The 24,713-nt window shown below is 37.6% G+C and overlaps 1 protein-coding gene across 1 annotated transcript in view; it reads left to right on the top strand.

Moving 5' to 3' along the window:
* The window catches only part of Liprin-alpha (PTPRF interacting protein alpha), a 256,453-nt gene that overhangs the window by 151,178 nt on the left and 80,562 nt on the right, over positions 1-24,713 (top strand). Inside the window, exon 16 of the mRNA XM_068226883.1 lies at positions 5,921-6,010. Coding sequence (XP_068082984.1) covers positions 5,921-6,010 — 90 coding nt within the window. The remainder of the gene's footprint in view (positions 1-5,920; positions 6,011-24,713) is intronic.

Below are 24,713 nucleotides of genomic sequence, written 5' to 3'. Positions count from 1 at the left end.
TATAAAACCCTCAAAAACCAGCATTATCTATGTTCGATCTCCGCAATAGACGTACAGATTTTAAGCTATCCATCACATTCAGAGAACAGACCCTCCGGCAATGCAGCACACTCAAATACTTAGGAGTAACATTAGGCAGATCACGGACATACAGGACCCACATTTCAAATGTTGCTACAAAGATTAAAACGTGGAATAACATACTTCAGAAACAAGAGGGTACCTGTTGGGGAGTTTACGCTTCGATCTTTCGGTCCACTGCTCTGGCTCTTTGTTATTCCGTTGCTGAATAATGCTCCTCAGCCGGGCTAAAATGTACTCAGACCAAAGTCATAGATACACAATTTAATCAATGTGTCTGATTACGGGTTGTATTCATCCTACCCCTACCATCACTAAGATCAGAATCTCTACTGAAGTCAGACATCAGTGGAGAATACTCGATCGAATAAGGACCGATCAAGGCTGATGTGGTGCTGCACTCACCAAATGGAGATGGAGGACTTCGCCGAACTGTGATTGAGGGGAGTTGTTACAGACAGTTTAACATACCGCCTTGTGTGTGTCCACTACCGGCTTTCCAGGGCACTTCGACAGATCTTCATCTTGCATCCAGTGAAACCGTCCAGTCTCACAGTATCTCTTTTCTCTTATGTAAATAATTTATATATACACCTTTGTATTATCAAATCCTAAATAAATAATTAAGTACCAGTAGTTTTTGAACTCCAGTTCTTTCCTAAATGTTAATTTCTGGTCTTTCCTATGAACCTCATAGGAATTTCATCTCATCTGCTTGAACTCTACTCTCATTTTCTTTTGTTGTTCATGTACCTATTGCATATGTCAATATCGGTACATTATAGGTTGAATACAGAACTTCTTTTCATTTTCCTGGAAGTTCTTGGTTGCACTGTAAACCATTCACAGTCTGGTAAAAGCCATTTGCTTGTTGTATTCTCTTTCCAGTCTCGTCAGTTATCTTCCTGTCTTTCATGTTTACACTTCCCAAATATTTAAAACTTTCCTCGACTTCTTTCGGTTTTACATTGACTATTTCACTCTTCTCTGTGCTTATTCTCATTCCAAACTCTTCTGTTACCTGATTTCATTCATTAATGTATTCTGTACTTCCATATCATTTACTCCCCTTACCACTGTGTCATCTGCAAACAGTAGTGCCTGGCCTGTTGTCCCACTATGGTAATGGAGTAGACTGTACGGTCAGACCAGGGGCTTTGGATGGATGAGTTCCCTTAGGTAGGCATATGGTCCTCTTAGTGTAGTTCAAGCAGTTTCTGCTTCCATGGCTGCGAACAGCCTGATCAGCTGCTGGCAGTAGCTCAGAATGCCTTTGGGTATGGCAAGCCCATCTAACTAAGCCTGTATGATGAAATTTGGTGAGTGAAAGACTTAAGGTAGCCCTTTTCAATTCAAACTGAAGCAGGATAGTGGGCACCTGTACTTTTATAACAGTGAGAAAGCTAAGTGGTGGCTTCTATCTCAGTTGGTTTTTCCAGGACTTGCTCCTTGTGACTCACTACAGCCATTCTTCTGCAATCTGACAGCAAGCAACATTCACCCAACTATGTTAATACGTAGACCCTCTTCTTTCCTGTTGAAACAGTTGTCATGTTTAGTTCTCCAGAGCTTCTAGGTAGAGACAAACACAATTCTGGCAGGTGCTAGACAGACGCGAGACCAGGCTGAAGGAACATTGTCGTCTCATCCAACTGGAAAGATCTGTATTGGTAGAGCGCCCTCTCTATTTCCTCGATCATAAAATGAACTTGGCCGTTACCCACGTTCATCTCTACTGAGAAGCCATGGAGATAACAAACGGGACAACTGAGGGCCTACATATTAGCAGAGTTTGGCGACCGTTATTCACCACTGGATGACATCAGCTCTGTTCATTGTCTCACTTGACTGATGATGCTCCTTCCACAGTTCTCATTTACTGTTGCTTGAATCTTGACTTTCCTGAGCTCAGGCAGGGTGTGTGTTATAGGATTGTGATAGCCAAGCAATATTGTCACTAACTTCACCAAGGCAGTTGCTATTCACATCTCGGCCAAATAATGTGGAATTTAAAAAATGAAAATGACGTCACCATGGTTTGGAGTCCACATTAAACTGGAGATGCTGAGGCTATACGCTTGCTTGCTTGCTTGCTTGACATTTTCATGATACCGTTCATACTTTTTTGTGTTCTGCTGCCAGTGGTAGTTGGTGGGGTATATACTCACCTGTTACAGTGAAAAGAGATTGTTACACTAAGTCACCATTTCACCTTTCAGGATGTGTGCAAGGTTGGGTGGGCTCTTACAAGTTTGTTGTTTATTTTAGGGAGAAAGTACAATTTCAGAGAATTTTGTTTCTATTCTGGTAACTATAGGAGCATCATTCATGAGAAAAACTGGCATGCTATATACTTCTGTTCACTTTATTTAACTCAGGTTTTGTAAATAATAATTACAACCTTAACCATCTTGCAGTCAACAAAAAATTAATTTTAACATTTCAAGCTAACACCAAGCCACTAATGCAACCTGTGATTAACATGATGCAGTTGAGTCTGTGATGAACTGCGATGACTGGGCTGAGTAATATATTCTGTATTCAGAGTTTCTTCCAAACTGTTTTTTTGGTAATATCTGTATCTTCGTACTTCTCTGTGCAGCTTGTGCGAGGCCTATTAAAAAACTATCCAGTCTTAGAAAATAACTCCTTGGGGGCCTAGTTGGCTTTGTACTCTCCTGTATTAAAACACTGCTCCCAACACCATTTCCTCTTATGGAAGCTCTTGGTGGGCAGTTTGAGGGATTGCACGCAGTTCTACCTGCAGTATCAGCTTGATCTCTGTAATTGACTGAAATCACCAGCATTTCGGGGTCAGTTTCAGTCGGGGAATGGAAAGAATTCTGCTGGGGCTGGATCAGGTGGGCAAGCATAATTCATAAAAATTAATGGATCGACAGTGATGCTTGAGGTGGCACTTTGTCGTGATGAAGACTCCAAGAGTTGTTTCTCCAGAAGTCTGGTCTTTTTCTCGGCACCATCAGTTCACTGTTTGACACTCAGGTAGAAATTTTGTGATGCACAATACCATTGATGTCAAAAAAGACTGCCAACAACACTTGACCTGCAAATCAGCATCAATTCTCATCATCATTTGGTACATTTCCATAAGCAGAAGTGAGCTGCTCGTAATGTTCAGACACCTCGACAATCACAACTCGCACCCTTCACACTCTTGAACTAACAGCTGCTGAGTGATAGGAATGTGCTGCAAATGCCTAGTTATTTAGGAAGACTACAGCACCACTTAACCACTTCATATTAGTTCAGTATTTTCAAAACGTTCACTTCATAGGATAATAGTTGGAGCACAGAATCTCCATTAAAAGTACATCGTACCCTTAGCTCTTGAGGACTGTTGTGGTGAGCCTCTAAAATCTTCAGATCTTCTTCTAGAGTTTATTGCTCCCTTTTCTTGCCAGCTATAATTTTTTGGTTATATATTTAAGATGTTCAGTGTATAAGAATATTTACTGTTAACTTCAATTCCTCTTATTGTACAGGACACAGTGGATTGTTTTCAAAATACGTATCAAGTCGTTTATAGAAAGATAAGAATAAATGCAATGATGGGTCATGTGGGAAGAGGGAGAATTAGAAACAGGAGACAAAGGCTAACATGGAAACACTAAAGGACATGATCGGTCTCCACATATTAATAAACTGTATTCTTTAAATTGATGCGCTCATCGAACCCCAGACAAGCTCCCACCTTCACCAAGACAACTGGCATCATTGCTCAACAGATGCAGCAGGTGTAGGATAAGAAGAAACTGGATAAACACAGAGGAAAAAGGAAGAGATATAAGATAAAGGATGAGGAACACAGAATAAACACATCTGGGTGTGTGTTGATGGTGAAAATGAGGTAGGAACAGAGTGAAACCCGGTGTTGGCATGTGGCCTACTGCTGTCGAATAACGCCAAGGGGTCTGCTCAAGGCTTTAATGCTCACTCCCACCTAGTGGAAACGAATTGAACCGACAAAATTTCCACTCGAACGCTCACATCTAGTGGAACGGAATCAAACAGAATTCTACAGGAAACAATGAGCGGTCTGATAGCGCTAGCATTTTTGTGAGGAGGCAGAAAATGAAGGGAGTTGAAAAGAAAAGAGATCGGAGAATATTCTGGATGCATGAAATCAACTTCTCAAGGGAGCCAAAATGAGAGTATTCAAGCTTATCCGAATGGTTATTGCGCGATGAAGTTAAATCTCAGTGAATTGAAATTTCAACAACCATTTCAGATGGTATAATTAAACAAAACAAGTCAATTTTACGGAGGAAATGCTACTTCAGATGGAGTGGGAGTCGGACATCAATCTAAAAGTACGGTAGGTTGCGTATTGTGGCAGAATAAATCGTTAATCGAGGTAGACTCAACATTAATTAGAAACTGCCACAGCAGAGCAGTTTTGTATCCAGGATGGTTTGTTGGGAACACATGTACGACAGTGTCAAACGTAGGGAATGCCACTTGCGAAATTGTTCAGCTGTAAATATAATAAACACTTTAAGGTACTGTACATCCCAAGTGGACTCCAATATAACATGATTTTGTGATGAAGTCAACAATAATTGTGACATAAATTGCGTATAGGCTTCAGTAATGTAATATTCTAACCTGTTTTATTTGTCGTTGCCTTGCTTATTTCCTCCAAGGCATTATTTCTTAATGTTGTTGCAATAATATGGTACTCGTGAGTCTGGTCAGAAAGGAAATTATATTTTTGAACTAAACTGGTAAGTTGAATAAACTGTAACGAAACAGAAAGTTCCCGATCATCTGCAGGAAACAGCTGACTTTCTAGCAGAAGCTGATACACATTTGCCACCAAATAGCTGTCCGAAAGATCCCGATCTTCTACAAAGTTGTGCGGGTGTTGATAATTCTGTTTGATTCCATTCCACTAACCTAAGAATATTCCTGTTTCGTTCGATTAGATTTGATTCGACTCATGGCGATCACAATCTCTATCTCCCATTTAAACACATGTTAAAAACAAATTCAGTTCGATTCAATTCCATTCTAGTAGGTGGGAGCTGGCCTTTACATTTCCATATGACGGACGAATCGCCATCAACAGCATCACGTGCCCTTACTCCATACGAACACTGTGGAGAGGTTTAGAATTGAAGCCAGGCTTTTGGCACCCAGTCTAGTGGTTAGAAATTCTCCTTCCCTGCCGGCCAGTATTCCGCTGGTGAATATATATATATATATTTTTTTCCCCACCAGCTAGAGGCGAATTTGGTAACCACGGTGTCAGATCATTACAGACTCTGGTCATCAGACATGCTTATGAATGTTTGAAGACATGGAGAGTGCCCTTGTTTCTCCTTGTCTCTTTCTATTGCTCCCTCTTCCAATGCCGAGTTCCTCATGTCCTATCTGTCTATAACACGACTTGATTTGATATTTGTTTGTTCCTTTTCACTTCTTGAAAATAGGTAGTTTATGCGTGATCATTCGAGGAACAGTTTAATGTGGCATTTACTGGAAATTTATTGTCAATCCGAAGCTAAGAGTGATGTTCTGATGGGGAGTTCTGTTGGGAAGTTGTAATTCAGAGACTCAACTGTATTTAGTGTAAGGATTCGACTTTCTCCGAGAAGCCATTGAAGGTAAAATATCGTCATTGGCTCACTTCTGCCAACTATATTTAGCAAACTTCGAGACGTCTCGAGGAGCTTCTTTCTGTGTGCATACTTTCATTTCATTTTTATTTTAACACTTTTCTCTCTTGACTGTCACTAGAATTACCAGCATTTCTCTTGTGTGTGGGGGCGGACCTTGGCACTTGGGTGTTGTGGTGACTGCAGCTGTGTTTTTCTAGGCCCCTGCCTCTATGTCACCGGCCCACCTGCATCAGTATGCCTCCACCTTGAGTCCGGGCCAACTTTCCGAGTCACTGCCTGCCAGCCAGGTTTGTACTGCCTGCTGTGCTGCTCTCTCTCTTTCTTTCTTTCTCTTAACCCCTGCCTGGTTTGGTTGTGTTGTTTGCATGACGTAAGCACAGCTTGTAGCATGTGGCATGTAGTGCAAAGGTCTTAAATTGTGTTGTTGCTGGTCAACTGTGAACTATGAACATTAGCATAGTCATTACTTCATGTACCATCGTTTGATCACTCTAGAGTCGGTATTCATAGTTTGTGACTTGTCTATATAAATAAAATTACAATTTTGTTTGTACATATAAATGTTTTACCTTTTTGTTTTTATCTCTGATTCGGTGTACTGAAGTTAAAAAATATGCTCAAGTCAACTTTTGTGTGTCTGTCTGATTATTTATTTATTTATTCATTCATTCATTCATTCATTCATTCATTCATTCATTCATTCATTCATTCATTCAATGAATTAAAATGTTTACAATTTAAAATTTCAGTACTAAACGTTAATTAAATACAAACAAAATAAATTCAAACTGAAGAATACAATGAAGTACACAATTTAGATTTGAGAATTCCAATCAAGAGAAAGTTAGCTACTACAATAAGTATTACTACAGCGGTGCATAATACAAAGTAACACATTGTTATGAAGTTAAATTATAAGAATAGTCTTAGAAGAGAGAGTACGAGAATATTCTAAGAAGAGAAATACAATGTTCAAATTATAGGTAATTTAAAATCTGTGGAATCAAATGGAAGAAAAGAAATGTAACAATAGAATGCAGAAATAAGGAATAAAAATCAACAAGAAGAGTGAAGTCAGAGATATAGACAGTAGAGAAATAACCTTGTGAACATATAAGAAGACACTGGACATAATTTCTTGAAACTTGGTATTTGGGGCCGATGACCTTCGATGTTAGGCCCCTTAAAACAACAAGCAGCAGCATCAAACTTGGTATTTAAATTCAGGGATATCCAGATGTTGCATTAGACTATAATTATATATTATTTGACTAGTATAGGAATATTAATGGGGCTGAAACAGAAAATGTCAAATTTCTTCATTAATATTAGCTGTATCGAAAAACTGTTCATAATGAACATTATGAAAAATTAAGGTTTCTGATCTTTTGTGTTTTGTGCACTTTCGCCTTGCTAATAATAATAATAATAATAATAATAATAATAATAATAATAATAATAATAATAATAATAATAATAATGATAATAATGATAATGATGATGGTGATGATAGTATTATTATTATCACCATCGTATGGTGTCACCTACGTGTGCAAACATTTTAATTTGATGCCATCTGGCTGCTTGCTTGCTCGTCAGCTTCTAAGTTCCATTTTACTCTAGGCCTACTTGATGGCAGCGCATATCGTCCCCCCTCTAGCCAACTAACGAATGTGCAAATTGTCAAAAAATTTAGGAGAGTTGAAACAAGTTGTGATTACTCATGTCAAATCAATTTTTATATTTAATGATTGGTTTTATGTATCAGCCATACAGAACGAGCTGCAGATGTGGGTAGACATGATGATATACTGTAAATAATAAAATCTAGACCAAACTTCAGACCTACTGGTTCCTAGTTCATCTCTTTTGTTAGCTTGCCATAGTGGTAACTGAGCCAAGAAAACATGTGATGGCTGACAACGTCCTAAGTCCCTGTAGCGCATCATTACATTGACTGACTGTTGTCTCGTCTGCTGCACTAGTGACTGCTAGTTTAATGACTTAATGAAGTTGTACACCAGAGCACATTGTTATTTGGGCAATAAAACAAAGGGCACACAATATCTACCTTAAAATAATATTTCTGCTCACCAACATGATAAGAAATTTATTTCTAGTAATAGTTGCAGTGAGTTTAAGTCAAGATGAAGCTGTTCTTTTGTGTCATCAGAGAAAGAAGGGAAGGCAGTAGTGGATCCATCCTTACAACTTCCTTAAGATGCAACACAGATCTGCAGTGATATCAAAAGAGCTTGCTCCACACAATGAAAAATTTAAATAATTTTGTAGCATTGAAAGATTTATTTTTGTTGAAACAAGTTTAATCTAGAATTTAAAAAAGGAACGAAAAAGCAGATGCATTATAGGCTGGCCATACCTCCAGCAAAACAGCTCTAAGTGTTTGTCAAGTAAACCATTTATTTACACAACAGAGTAAAAATATATGTATAAAAATGAAATACCAGCCTTACATAGGCTTACAGGTTACACAGAGATTTATAAATGTGTGCTAAAAAGTTATGGAAGTGTTATTTATTTTTAATTTAGTATTCATAAGCAAGTAGTTTGCAACATCAGTCCACCTGTCAATATCATAACATTCCTCTGCGATGGATCACTCTTGCTCTAACTTCTCGGAGAGTAATTCAATAAACAAGGATGTTTTTCTACACACTTTGTGAAACTAATCACAAATGCTTCATTTTTTCATCCTTTCACTGTGAAACACACATCAGAAAAATTCATGCATGGAAGTTGCAAGCAAGTGGCCGAGTGTTAGCGTGTTAAGTTAGACTTTATAAATCGTTGCTTATATGCAGACACTCTACATAATAAAATCAAACTTCTTAATATGGGAAATTGCACAGTCATTGTTAAAACAGTTTAATATGGGAGTTGTCCTTCAGTTATTTCCAATTTTAATTTCATAGAATTTCGTCGCCATAAGACCTATCTGTGCTGGTGTGACGTAAAAAAAAATCATAGAATTTGTACGCTTGGATTTTTGTGCAGTGTTTTGTTGATTTCTATTCTATTCTTGTTCTTTCTTGTATTATTTAACAGGCTTGCCTGTATATGTCTCTTTGTATATGTATGTTTCATAATAAAGCAGTATAGGGGGAGAGTACCCTTCCGGAGCTCCCTCGCTGCCTCTCTCGTGGCTAACGCCTGTGCTGCCTCCTCGTACACGCGAGTTGGCCCTAGCCTATATAATGCGGGGCTAGAGGCAGCTCGGGGTCAGTTGGTCGAGAGAGAGGTTCAGCAACAGGCTTGCCTGTATACGTCTCTTTGTATATGTATGTTTCATAATAAAGCAGTATAGGGGGAGAGTACCCTTCCGGAGCTCCCTCGCTGCCTCTCTCGCGGCTAACGCCTGTGCTGCCTCCTCGTACACGCGAGTTGGCCCTAGCCTATATAATGCGGGGCCAGAGGCAGCTCGGGGTCAGTTGGTCGAGAGAGAGGTTCAGCAACAGGCTTGCCTGTATACGTCTCTTTGTATATGTATGTTTCATAATAAAGCAGTATAGGGGGAGAGTACCCTTCCGGAGCTCCCTCGCTGCCTCTCTCGCGGCTAACGCCTGTGCTGCCTCCTCGTACACGCGAGTTGGCCCTAGCCTATATAAGGCGGGGCCAGAGGCAGCTCGGGGTCAGTTGGTCGAGAGAGAGGTTCAGCAACTGATATATTACAGAATGCCATCATGTTACATTTAACTACTATGTTTTCATAATATGAAACTGTAAAATCTCAGGCAAACAATAAGTTGCAATATTTGAGGAATAAACAAACTTGTATTACCTCCAAAATGGTGTTTTTATGAAAATGAAACCTTCCCTGTGAATTAATTTTCATTGTGGAATTCAAAGGTGCCCATAATATTTCACAAATACCACTTTGGAGCACTAGTTTCTTGCCTTTCAATAATTTCCTAAAAATTGTCATATATTTTAAAGGTTAAGACATAGTTAAAACCAAAATACGTCAAGGGTCCCTGTGACTTGATACTGTTTAAATTTTTCTCATTGAAAAAGTAGAACTTAAATGACTGAGTATTGCAAAAGTTGAGCTTCAGAAAGCTGGACTTAATTAATTAAATCTCTATTAGGTATGGCTTACTTGCCCCAAAATTTGGTATCAAATTTGAGATTGAAGTGTGACTTGAACAGAAGCATAACTATGAATACCGACTTTGAACTTGCTACATATTGACTTGATCCTGATTTTGTGATTTTGAAGTTCCTGATCTTATGATGTTGAAAACCGTAGCTTTTGACAATTATGAATTCTTTTACAATGTTTTGTGTCAAAGTAATAGATTTGTTGTGAATGAAGTGATTGATGCTAAATACTGTAGAATAGGGAAAAGCTGAGGAAAGAAGAAGAAGACGACTTGTTCTGAGTAGAAATCATTTGCCGTACTGACATTGAGGTGGTAACAGTATGTTACAAATTTGAAAGCACCATTATAACTTACACTTCGAATGTCATAAGGTCATGGAACTTATTCCAATATGCTGATGGGGTATGATGGGAAATATGAGCTTCATTGTTACAAAATAGTTGAAATATTTTAGCTTCTGTAATGTTAATATAAGCCTATTGATCCAGTGAAAATAAGTACCTGATGTGTTGTTTTGTCACAAAACAGTTTTTGACTCTTGAATTTCCAGGAAGTTTTTGATGTTTTGTAGTGGATCAATATTAATCAGAAATGCTTGTTATTTCTACAAAGAAGTTGATCAAACTTATGACACTGTTGTGGGAAAAAAAGAAGGTTCAAGCCAGTATAGCATTATATTGCTCTCTCTCTCTAGTCGTCAGTTGTGAGGCTGGTTGGCATCATCTGTACATTCTTCACATTTCCTTGCTTTCCTTTTTAGTTTGTAGTAGGAATCACATCTCGTGTCATCTGATATTTGTGCCATGTACGTTAATCTTGGTTATCCTCTATAAATTTTTTTTCCCTGTATCAAACCCTCTATTATTTTCTTCAATAACCCATCATGTCTGTGGCTTATTAGATGATCCCACTGTCCTTTTATTTGTCTCATAGAACATGATCTCTCTCCTGCTCTTCTCACACCTCTTCATTCGTGACTCATTTCTCTCCAACTAATTTTGAGTAATCTCCTATAGCAGCAAGCTTCAAATGCAAGTAGTCTCTTTTCTCCCCTTTCACCTAATGTCCAAGTTTTACGTCCATATAAAGCTACTTCACTATATTGAAACAAATAGAAGATGGCCTTACGAACAAGATGACCCTGAATTTTTGGAATGTATTTGAAGAGGAATTAAATCACCATCATCATTTCTTCGCTCCAGCAAGCCGGGTGTGGTTGTGTACGAGCCTTCTCCTGTTTGTTCCATCCATCCACAGGTGTTGTTTATATATGCGATGCCAGTTTACATCCCTAATTTCAATAATTTAAATTACATAATTAATGTCATTACAACATATTTAAGCTCTTCTATAATTGAGAAGTAAACTTCACAACAACAGTTTTGTTTTACTGTAATTTAAAATATGTGACCAGTTGCACAAAAAGGGACCTAAAATCAGCAATGGAGAGTAGAACTAAACAAAACCTATGGGTCTTAACAAACTAAGTTACAAATCAGTTGATTCTTTGCCATTAGATGTCACAAAAATTTTGTTTAATTAGCTAGAAAATAAGTGAAAACTGTAATTGCGTTTTCCTCAAAGTACAGATTTCTTAATGGCAATGGCCAATGATTAATATTTTCTTAAGTATTGCACCTAGAAACAGGAACTTTTTAAATGTTCTATAGTGTAATTAGATTACTAAATTTATATTGTATGATATTCCTTGTGGTTTGGCAACCTCAATCATTTGAGGAAGGATAAATATGATGGTTATAATAATAATAATAATAATAATAATAATAATAATAATAATAATAATAATAATAATAATAATAATAATAATAATAATAATAATAATAATAATAATAACAATAATAACATTAATAATAATAATAATAACAATAATAATAATAATAATAATAATAATCGCTGAAATGTTGAAAATTGGTGGTGACAAACTGGCCCAGAGTATTCAAAAAATCTTACAGGACATTTGGTTTTCTGAAGAAATTCCGGAGGATTGGAAATGCGCATTGATTCACCCACTTCACAAGAAAGGAGACAAATCAGATATTAACAACTACAGAGGAATTTCTCTCCTCTCACTCGTATATAAAATCTCTAAAGCTCTACTTAATAGATTAGAGAAACAAACAGACCACCTGATTGGAGATTATCAGGCTGGATTCCGAAAAGGGAGATCCTGCGCAGAACAAATCCTAAACCTAAAAACCATACTACAGATTCGCAAAACCAAACAAACAGTAATCACCTTTGTTGACTTCAAAAAAGCGTATGATTCCATAGATCGGCAGACCCTGTTCAACATACTAGAGGAATTTCAAGTCGACAGGAAAACGAGGGAATTGATTAAACAAACTCTGACCAACACAACATCAAAAGTTAAGTTCTTGGGAGAAATTTCTGAACCGTTCGAAATCAGAACTGGCGTCCGACAGGGAGATGGACTATCCCCACTACTATTCAATTTAGTTTTGGAAAAAGTGATTCGTGAATGGAGAAAAGAAACTAAAGGTATAAACATTGGCAGACTTCTTAAAGACAAAATTCACCTTGACTGCTTAGCTTTCGCAGATGACCTTGCGATCCTTTCAAACAACAGACAAGAAGCAATCCAATCCATAGAAAAGTTGAATGAAATAGCCGCAAAAACCAGACTTCAAATTTCATTTGAAAAGACACAGTTTATGGAAGGAACTAAATCAAGATTCGACAATCAACCATTAATCACCAACTGTGGAATAATTTCCCAAGTAGACAAATTCAAATATCTAGGTGAAATTATTCAGCCAGCAGGGTTAAATCAGGAAGCTAACAAAGAAAGAACTGCTAAACTGCAAAGGGCTTACAAAATCACATGGAACAGATACAACAAAAGATGTATATCAAAAAATGCAAAATTACGACACTACAATACAGTCATCAAACCAGAGGCACTTTATGCATCTGAAACACTGATCATTGGCGGCAGGTCACAAATGAAAAGCATTGAGAAACAAGAGAGGAAAATTCTCAGAAAAATCCTAGGACCAAAGTTCGAAAATGGAATTTGGATGAAAAAGAAACCACACAAAATTTTTCAATTCACAGAAAAAATCACAGATACCATCAGAAAGAGACGACTAAAATTCTACGGACACCTACACAGAATGGATAACAACAGGCTGACAAAGAAAATTCTAAATCTAGCTCTAACCCTGAAAATCCGCAACAATTGGTTAGCAGAAATTCATGAAGATCTACAAGAAATGGGTATTGAGGACGAAACCATTCAAGATAGAATGAAATTTAGAAGCTTAGTAAACAAACATAAATTTGCAGAGAAACCAACAAGAAAAAATACAGGCTGGACAGAAACTCGCAGAAAGGAACACAGTGAAAAAATGAAGAAATATTGGGAAGAAAAGAAGAAGAAACATTGTGCAAAATAAGTTCAAACGCGCTCCACAGCTGGGCACAACGAATCAAAAAAAAAATTATAATTATAATAATTATAATTATAATAATTATAATTATAATAATTAATAATATTTATTATTATTATTATTATTATTATTATTATTATTATTATTATTATTATTATTATTATTATTGTTGTTATTATTATTATTATTATTATTATTATTATTATTATTATTATTATTATTATTATTATTATTATTATTATTATTATTATTATTATTATTATTATTATTATTATTACCAAAAGGAAATTTATGACGTGCAAGTGTGCAGAGGTGCTAACATCGATTCAGATAATTATTTAATCAGGATCAAAATTTAATTCACACCCGAAAGAAAATTCAACTGGCAAATGCCGGTGATCCCAAAATTTGATCTACACAAAGTCAAAAACTCCAAAATAACAGAAGAATGGGAAGAACAACTTGCAGAAAATTGGGAGAAATTTCAAACCAAGATCATTAAAATGGCAAAAGATCTCATCTTTCTTCACAAGAAACAAAAACACCGTTGGTGGAATCAAGAATGGGAGAATGCAAAGAAGAAAGGAAAAAGGCATTTCACTACTACAATTGCAACAAATCAGAAGGAAAACAGAATAAATTTTTTGAAGTTCGTAAACAAGCATCCAAGATTCTATGACAAAATAAACGGAAATACGTTAACAATCAACTGAAGTCGATTGAAGACGATTTCAAAAAACACCACACACATTTTTTACAAGACTTTCGCAAATCAAAAGTAAAGGGTTTTCTCAACCGAACCTTTGCTTTCAGAAACAAGATGGTAAACTGGCGTTAACAAATAAAGAAAATTGCCAGGAACTAGCTATGTATTTTTAACAGTTTTTAAATTGTCCAGAACCTACAGAGAGATTCCCGAAAACATACCCAGAAATCACACTAGTAAATTCGTCCCCACCAACACAAGAAGAAATTTATTCACACATCAGAAAATTTAAAAACAAGAAAGCAGCACGGGAGGACAGAATTGTAGCTGAACTTTTGAAAAATTTAAGCCCTAATTCACTCAAAGAAATTACACAAATAATTCAAAACATTTGGCAAACTGGAAAGCTCCCGAATGACTGGAAGATTGCTCTAATTCATCCACTACATGTAAAATGTAACAAATCAGATGTAAATAATCATAGAGGGATCTCTCTTGTATCTGTCACCTACAAAATTTTATCAGCTTGCATAGAGCACAAAAGCAATTAAATCAAGCAGGATTCAAACCAAATAGGTCATGCCCCAAACAAATTTTTAACCTCAAAACCATACTCAGGCCAAAAAAAAAAACCTCATATGCACATATGTAGATTTCAAAAAGGGTTATGATTCGATCAACAGGCCCTCACTGTTCGAAATTCTAGAAGAGGGGACTAGATCCCAAAACTTGAGAACTTATAAAACAGACACTGACTGGCATGAAATCTAAAGTGAAGTGTATGGGAGAAATCTCAGCATTCAAACAGGCCTGAGACAAGGTGATGGACTCTCTCCTCTTCTGTTCACCGTCATCCTAGACAAAGTTATGGAAGAGTGGGAGAAAAAACTCAAGAAATGTGAGTTTTGGAAGCCAGTCCGACTGCGCTTTCCCGAAGATAACCTCTATATACCATACCTCGCTTTTTCAGGTGATCTGGTGATAGTAACAGAGGGTGAGGAGACTGCCGTTTAACAGCTTGAGATACATAAAGAAAGTGCAGAAAAGGTGGGACTACAGATATCATTAGAGAAAACTAAGTTCTTATTTTCAAAGACAGATATCAAGAGCCTGAGAACAAAATATGGTACACTGGGCGAGTTGGCCGTGCGGTTAGGGGTGCGCGGCTGTAAGCTGGCATCAGGAAGATAGTGGGTTCGAATCCCACTGTCGGCAGCCCTGAAGATGGTTTCCCATTTTCACACCAGGCAAATGCTGGGGCTGTACCTTAATTAAGGCCACGGCTGCTCCCTTGCCACTCCTAGCCCTTTCCAGTTCCAACGTCGCCATAAGACCTATCTGTGTCGGTGCAACGTAAAGCAACTTGCGAAAAATATGGTACAATTGACAGGGTCCCTTACTTTAAATACCTTGGTGAATTTATCGAACCGACAGGTCTTGACAAGATCTCACAACAAACTCGTCTCCTAAAAATTAAAAAAAGGTATTAGAGTTAGTCCAAAACGTTACAACAAAAAATCCAGGTCAAGAGGTACAAAAATTCGGCATTACAGCAGACATAAAACAAACAGCCCTTTATGCAAGTGAGACACTGGCAGTCAGTAGAAAACAAAATCGAAGAGAGGAAGATGGTTACAGGTTACAATCAATCAAATCAACAGAAAAGTTCTCAAACATCAAAATTAACATTAGGAAAAGATGACTGAAATTCTTCGGTCATCGCAAACAGATTGTCAGAAAATTGATTGATAAAAAAAGGATATAGGATTATGTAACCTCACTTAGGAACTCAACACCCTGGCTTAATAAACTTCGAAAGGACATCAGAAACTCAAACATAAGTTCAACAGACATTCTAGAAAGAAGGACCTTTAGACACGAAGGAAACACAATTGGGAAACTACATTAGAGCAACTACAACAAAAACCGTGCAGACCAAAGTGGTCAGAAGAACGTAAACAGGCCTTCTTGGAAAGAATGAAAGCCTATTGGAACAAAAAGAACCCGCTGAAGAATTGACTTATTTGCTTAACGTCTTCCAATGTTGGGAGAATTCGTTGATAATAATAATAATAATAATAATAATAATAATAATAATAATAATAATAATCTCAAAACTGAAAAATCCTACTTTAGGCCCTTGCTGCTTAACTGGTCACATATTGTGGAGATTCCTCAGTTTTGTTACATAACATAGATAGGTGACCAAATTTGTCTGTGTAATCTGCCGGTAGGCATTGTGCAACAGTTGTGTGACAATGTAGCATCATTTGTTTACACCACACCAGACTTGCATTATGTTCAGTTACCAGAATTTTTAACTCACATGCCACATATTGCCTTCATTCTAATAGCTTCATGATTTATTGGATAACCCTAGTTTTCTTTTTCCTACACAGTTCATTGGCAGGCCTGTCAGTTTCCTGTTTTTGGTGCTCTGAATGCTTTTCTGGATGTGCCGGCATTCTTAAACCGTTTCTCTTCTTTCCACCATCGTCATATGTTATACTCAGAAATGCCAAACTTTTTTAATTAGCTTCACCACACATAAAACAATTTGAAGTTTATATCCTAACTTCTTTATTTAACTGAAGTGACGAAGATGTTCTCCTTTTCATACTATCTGCCATGACTGGAATAGTGACCAGAACTGAACGTGTTGACACAACATTGCCAAACCTAGCAACACAAGCCACAAATTACCGAACCCGGTAGCTTAAGTGCGGTAGTATCCAGTATTCGGGAGATAGTGGGTTCGAACCCCACTTTCGGCAGCCATGAAGATGGTCTTCCGTGGTTTCCCATTTTTGCACCAGGCGAATGCTGGGGCTGCACCTTAATTAAGGCCACGTCCACTTCCTTCCTACTCCTAGACCTTTCCTGTCCCAACGTCACCATAAAGCCTATCTATGTTGGTGCGACGTAAAGCAACTTGTAAAGAAAAAGAAGCTACAAATATGAAAAAATAGTCAAAGATCGAGAAATTTTGGTTCATAGGTGAGTTGTAATGCATGTGAGGACTACCATTGCACAAGCCAGTACAGTTGGGGAATGATACAAATAGACCTTCTTGAAAATGAGACTTTTGACATGTTATTCTGCACATTTAGGATTTCAGTTTTTATAAACACATTTACATTTTTAAAAAACTTTGTCATATTTGGGCCAATTCAGAATATGATGAAATGGTGGGAGATTTCTTTTGATCTGTTGTCAGTGCCGTTCGTGAGAGACATGCCTCAACTATTCTAGACTGATTTATATTGTGGAAAAAAAATGCTAATTGGCATTTTCGAGTTCAGAGAGATAATTGAGCTAAATAGAGGTAAAACAGTCAGATGAGGTCAGTCTGTTGTCCATGGACTTTCTTTTATCATTGTTAATTTGAGGAGAAAACATGAAATGCAGGAAATTTGATTAAAGTAATTAAATACTGCTTTTATAGACCATCAAAATGGATATTGTTTGGATTGCTTTGTTTCTTTTTCTTTTCACAAAAACTCTTCTCCATATGTGTTCACCTTACTTGATAGAGAGAGGTGCTTGCCTGGTGAATTCCCAATTTCTCTCTCTCTTGTATGTAAACACTATTAATTTGTAGTGACAGTTTGCTTTGCTGTAACCTGAATGACAACTCTAAATGCAGATCAGGATTGATTTGGTTGATTGATTGATTGATTTGATTGATTGATTGATTGATTGATTGATTGATTGATTGATTGATTGATTGATTGATTGATTCTTCATAAAACAGCCATTAATAATCCTTTAATGTGCTAAGGCCTGTTGTATTCATTCATTGGCAATGCGCATATATGTATTTAGATTGAAAACCTCACAATTTAGTACAAAAATAGCTCATATCTCATGGTCCCTACTCTTCAAGAACTCTTGCTGGGCAGTCTACCCCTGAAATAAGGGATGTGTTTGGTTACAACTAACAAAATCTCATCTTGGAGGGGCATGATAGCTGAGTAACATTGTCACTAGCTTCTCACCAAAGCAGATGTGGTTCAAATCCTAGTGCACGTGGGTTTTCTAAATTATAAGTCACGTTCCTCTGGTTGAGATTCCACATGAAACTGGAGATAATGTGTCTCTGATCGCAATATCAACACGCATGTAATACTACAAGCTTGCTTGCATCTCATCTTCAACCTGGCTTCTTCCAGGTCAAAGAACTTCAAATGTGGTATGTGATCATAATTGCTCAGTTGTTTAATCACTTCAGCGCACATGGATATGAAGCAAATCAATAGAAATAAGCAGTGTTTTTCAGGTTAAAACCATGGAGCATAGCTCCCTCTGTTGAGCTAGAGGTAGAGTGTCGATCCCCAGATCCCAAGATCAAACCCAGCAGAGATGGTCCGATGTTTGAATGGCAGAAAAAATCCATTTGACACTCGACATTGTAAGATCATGACCAACATTGCAGGAGATTGCTGGTGACACACTTGTTGTTCACCCAAAAGGATTAATCAAAACTCTGTCATACATCCACCATCTGATAGAGTAAACCAGAACATCAAAATTGACATTGGCCTTCTGAGCTTAAGTTGGCGAGATTGATCCTAGCTCAGTCCATTGGTATTTTGAGGTATTTACCAGCACTGGAGGACAAAATTCCAGCACCTCGGTATCTCCAAAAACCGCAGTGGGACGTAAAACCATTATTATTATTATTATTATTATTATTATTATTATTATTATTATTATTATTATTATTCAAACATACCACATATAACAAGTATGTTCTTTATGTCTATGTTATTAATAGAAATCTCTTCAAGTAAATGAAAACTAATTACTTGAAATGAGGATTTAGTACGAGGAATCTTCCTATTCCTCCAAATGTTTGGTAATTGTCAGGAATATCTGTATAATAATGAATGGATAAAAAAAGCTCATTCAAAATAATGGGTAACTTTGATATTTTTAAGTTGTCGGTAGAACCTGTTTTAATAAAAATTCTTTCCAGTGGAATGAGCTGTAATTCACTTTCAAATATTGTGAGAAAGAAAATGTTATTTATGTACAAATAACATTTAAATCATAAATCACCATTTATGATATAGATACAGCACATGAGGATTTTAGCTTGAAAATGGAGACCAATGCTTTGTGTTGTTAACACTCGTCAGAATGAAGCAATTTTCTACTGCTAATATTAACAATAGAATGTAGAATTAATTTTCAATGGACATTGAAGAGGAATGCACTTTTATTTCTTATTGTTAGAGCTTTGATGAAATGAAATGGCGTATTGCTTTTAGTGCCAGGAATGGCCGAGGACAAGCTTTGGTGAAATATTTAGTTAAAAAAGCTCCATATCTTAAAGCTTGTAATTGCTTTGCTTATTCTATGTTTGAAAGTATGTTTTAGTGTTTATTCTATTTAAAGAATGGCTTGTGAATGTGAGCATTTTTTAAGAACCAGGGAATCCAGTATAAAAATATATTTAGTTATTGCTTTTGCTGTTATATTTACATATTGATACTAAAAATGTAGTTGAGAAGTAACTTTTAACCTGCTGCCTCTCTTTCAATAAAATTCAGCTTAAAGTACTTTATATTAAAATATTTCCTAGGGTTACCAACTAATCAGCATTGTGAGTGTCGAAAGCAAATTGAAAGGTAAAAGGAAATTGTTGGAAGTTGCTCACTCGCTGTCCGCTTCTGCCTAAACCTGTAACTGCTCAACTTGTCGTCTCTGTGGAGCCTGCACTTAATGTAGGAAGCATTGAAAATAAAATAAAATTGGTAGTTTGGTAATGTAGATATAGTCCATTGAACTGTAGGGACTACTGTGATGATGACCTTGTGGATTTTGTGTGACGTGTCATGTCTGTAAATGGCCGAGCTGCACAGGTCAGATGGTACAGCGCTGGCCTTCTGAGCCCAACTTGGTTACTAACCTGCTCAAATATGCTAACCTTATGACGGTAGATTTACCGGCACGAAAAAGAATGTTGTGGGACAAAGTTTGGAACTTGAGCATCTCAGAAAACCATAAAAGTAGTTATTTAATGGAGAACCAGAAACATTATTAGTATTTTTTGTTTTTCGGAATGAGCCTGTATGGACTGCGTGTTAACAACGAATCTCATTTTCAGTGTCCGTATCTCGTTCGTCTGCCGGCTTTGACATCCTGCCAGTATCTCTTGAGCCCATCTTCTGCTCCTCTGGTAAAGGGTTTCTCCATCTTCTGGGTTCTGCCTCCACCATAAAACCCTGATAGCTTTTCACCATCCTTCTGAAACTAACCCTGTCATCCTCCCTAATGCCCACCTCTCTCAGATCTTTCTCACACTCTTGGAACCATCTCAACTTAGATGCCTTTGGTTTTAGAAAATTCCACACTTACTTTGTGAGCCGGTCATTATTCATGTGTCCATAAAACAGCAATCTTCTCTTTGTAATTGCTGTTGTTCCATCTTGCTGTATACTTCTTTATCTGATTTCACTGGAACCTGCCCTTCAACCCATCTGTTGCTCAAGATCTTCCATAGTAGCCTGCGTTCTCTTTTAAGTAGTTGATTGACTTGTCCTTTTTGATTCGTGCACAGGGTCTCTGAAGAGTATATAGCTTTCTGGTCCAACAACAGTGCTGTAATGTCTTAATTTGACTCCAAAACTCAGCATCTTCTTATTATAGATGTTTTTATTTGATTGGAACGCTTGCTCTAATTTCCAAATGCAGATATTGGTTGCTTCTTGCTCTAGCCCATTCTCTTGGATTACTTCACCAAGGTACGTAAACTTCTTGACTCTTCCAATCTTTCCATGGTCTGTTAACACCCATCCTGGACCAGTCTGTTCCATCCGTCGTTTCTCATATCAAAACACTCGGGCTGCAGCTACAGAATGTATCAAAATCCTCCTGATCCTTGGTCGAATTCCATTTTCTCCAGGCATCAGTTCTCCGAGTCAGTGCATTATCACAGGTTTCATTCCACTATCAATGTTTTTTTTTTAGGAGCTGCCAGGATTGTGGTGTTAGCTGCCTGTTGGATCTTAGATGTGATGTCAGTCCAATTCTTAGATTCAAAGGTCAAGTTGTGGTGATACTGCTCGTTGACTCTTGACTAAACTTCACTTTTGTCACATCATATCTTCGAATTTTATTTCCAGGTTTTGGAGTCTTCTTGAGAAGAATGAAATTCATTTTAACCTTGGAAAGGTAATGATCAGAGTCAGACATTGCACCTCTCTGTTTCTCACCATTTAGGTTAGCCAGTGAATGCCAAGTCTTCTATTTGCTTGGTTTATGTTTATAGAACTTCGACATTACCTGAACACTTCAACAAGTCTTATTCTGTTTTTGTAGGTCATCTTGTGAGCAGGATCTGTGTTGTGCTTCCATTCCCAGTTGGGCGTTACAATCACCCAGCAAAATTTTAATGTTCTTGTTTGGAACAGCCTTTGCAATAAGTTAGAAAGTTACTGGCTCGGTAGTGAATTTCTCTAGTTCTTCAGAGAGATTATCTCTTCTGAAAATTTGTTCCGGAAATTACGGGTACACCCTTATCAATGCCCATGCACCAATCAATGAAGACAACAGGCGCAAACCTGAGAAAGTAGACCAGTTTTGGGAACTTCTTGAAGAACAGAAGGACTTCCGGAAGAACAACGTCAGGGACTTTTATCAAACCTTCAAATCTCACCTGAAAGGTTATCAAGCCCCTAATCTAGCTTTAGGATTCTGTTTCGGGTTCTGTGGTATAAGGCCCTCTTCATATAGAGCTACTCGAAAGAAATTGTGGCAGCCTGGATATTCCCCCTGTGGGTGGGGGCGATAGAATAACACCCACAGTATCCCCTGCATGTCGTAAGAGGCGACTAAAAGGGGCCCCAGAGGCTCTGAACTTTGGAGCGTAGGTTGGCGACCACGGGGGCCTTAGCTGAGTCGTGGCATTGTTTCCACTTACATATGTCAGACTCCTCACTTTAATCTATCCTATCTGGCCTCTCTTGGTTAACTCTTGTTCTTTTCTGACCCGGACGCTATTAGGTTTGCGAGGGCTAGGGAGACATTCATTTTCACGCCCTTCGTGGCCCTTGTTTTTTGGTTGATACCTTCATTTTCAAAGTATCGGATCCCTTCCATTTTTACCCTCTTATTAGTGTTATACAGAGGATGGTTGCCTAGTTGTACTTCCTCTTAAAACAATAATCACCACCTAGCCTGGATACCAGGAGACTAGGCAACTTCAGTTGCCCGTTCTGCTCACACGTTCTACACAGTCTCGAGTAATAGCCATATGTTTGATTCTTGTAAAGAATAATAATAAGACAAACAAGAGGAAGGTGGGATTGCACCTATTGTCTTATAATTACTGGAAATAGGCCATGACTGAGGGAGTTGGCCATATGGTTAGGATCGCACAGTTGTGAGCTTGCATTTGGAAGATAGTGGGTTCCAACCCCACCGTTGGCAGCCCTGAAGATGGTTTTCCTTGGTTTCCCATTTTCTTACTGGGCAAATGCTGGGGCTGTACCTTAATTAAGGCCACGGCCACTACCTTCCCAATCCTAGCCTTTTCCCGTCCTTTCGCCTCCGCAAATGAAGTGCAAGAAACAGACTCCAAATTTCATGCATTGTATAGAACGACGAAGGAGATACACTTACGACTAATGCCGATAATCACTCCTGGCATAAATTTCAGGGACAGGAACATGAGAGAATGTGTGAGCCCTGTAGAGGTAGTGTATGATGATGATGTGGCCACAGCTACCTTGCACAGTATGAATTTCATACAGTATTTCAATTACATCAGTTTAAATGAAAATGTACATCGTAATATATTACATGTATAAATATGATATATCTGCATTATCCAAACATGTTTTGACCCATTTTAGAGTCATCTTCAGTGGAAATTGAATCTTAAAAAGCATAAATTACAATAAAACACTGTTTCTAAATAAACTCTATTAAAATCTTGCATTAGTGTCCTGGTAACATATTATTTCCACTTAATTAAAATCACTGTTCTGGAGATGTAATCTCTTGTCTTCTATATATAAAAAAAAAAACACCGGGTGTGTAGATTAAAATTACTCCATTTGTGAGTTGAATTCCATCATGAACTTGATGTTATTGTTATCACTGATATATACTACGTACTGTATTAGGGAGATAAGTGTTACATGTATATGTGTGGTGTTGATATCAGATGAGGTGCCGTCAAATGGGTTTTGTATGTTATCTACAATGGAAATGAATCAGTTCAAATTATATATTGAAAACATATATACATATTGTAATAAGACCTGTGTATGAGTGAAAATGAATAACAAACTTACATGTTCCACCTATCCATCCATAACAATATCCACACAAACATCGACCAATACAAGAACCCAGTTTGTAATTTAAACAACATACATACATACATACATACATACATACATTATCATTATAGACTGTTATGCCTTTCAGCGTTCAGTCTGCAAGCCTCTTGAGAATTTACTAAACGTCGCCACAATCCTCGATTTGCAACTAGTGTTGTGGCCTCATTTAGTTCTATACCTCTTATCTTTAAATTGTTAGAAACAGAGTCTAACCATCGTCGTCTTGGTCTCCCTGTACTTTTCTTACCCTCCATAACAGAGTCCATTATTCTCCTAGGTAACCTATCCTCCTCCATTCGCCTCACATGACCCCACCACCGAAGCCAGTTTATGCGTACAGCTTCGTCTATTGAGTTCATTCCTAAATTAGCCTTTATCTCCTCATTCCGAGTTTCCTCGTGCCATTGTTCCCACCTGTTTGTACCAGCAATCATTCTTGCTACTTTCATGTCTGTTACTTCTAACTTATGAATAAGATATCCTGAGTCCACCCAGCTTTCGGTCCCATAAAGCAAAGTTGGTCTGAAAACAGACCGATGTAAAGATAGTTTCGTCTGGGAGCTGACTTCCTTCTTACAGAATACTGCTGATCGCAACTGCGAGCTCACTGCATTAGCTTTACTACACCTTGATTCAATCTCACTTACTATATTACCATCCTGGGAGGACACATAACCTAAATACTTGAAATTATCGACCTGTTCTAGCTTTGTATCACCAATCTGACATTCAATTCTGTTGGATTTCTTACCTACTGACATCAATTTAGTCTTCGAGAGGCTAATTTTCATACCATACTCATTGCACCTATTTTCAGGTTCCAAGATGTTAGACTGCAGGCTTTCGGCACAGTCTGCCATTAAGACCAAGTCGTCAGCATAGGCCAGGCTGCTTACTACATTTCCACCTAACTGAATCCCTCCCTGCCATTTTATACCTTTCAGCATATGATCCATGTAAACTACAAACAGCAAAGGTGAAAGATTACAGCCTTGTCTAACTCCTGTAAGTACCCTGAACCAAGAACTCATTCTACCATCAATTCTCACTGAAGCCCAATTGTCAACATAAATGCCTTTGATTGATTTTAATAATCTACCTTTAATTCCATAGTCCCCCAGTATAGCGAACATCTTTTCCCTCGGTACCCTGTCATATCCTTTCTCTAGATCTACAAAACATAAACACAACTGCCTATTCCTCTCGTAGCATTTTTCAATTACCTGGCGCATACTGAAAGTCTGATCCTGACAGCCTCTCTGTGGTCTGAAACCACACTGGTTTTCATCCAACTTCCTCTCAACGACTGATCGCACCCTCCCTTCCAAGATGCCTGTGAATACTTTGCCTGGTATACTAATCAATGAGATACCTCGATA

The sequence above is a fragment of the Anabrus simplex genome, chromosome 3 (assembly GCF_040414725.1).
Source record: "Anabrus simplex isolate iqAnaSimp1 chromosome 3, ASM4041472v1, whole genome shotgun sequence".
Classification (NCBI taxonomy): Eukaryota; Metazoa; Arthropoda; class Insecta; order Orthoptera; family Tettigoniidae; genus Anabrus; species Anabrus simplex.
Note: the sequence above shows the minus strand (reverse complement) of the source record. Positions and strands in the feature narration are given on the sequence as shown.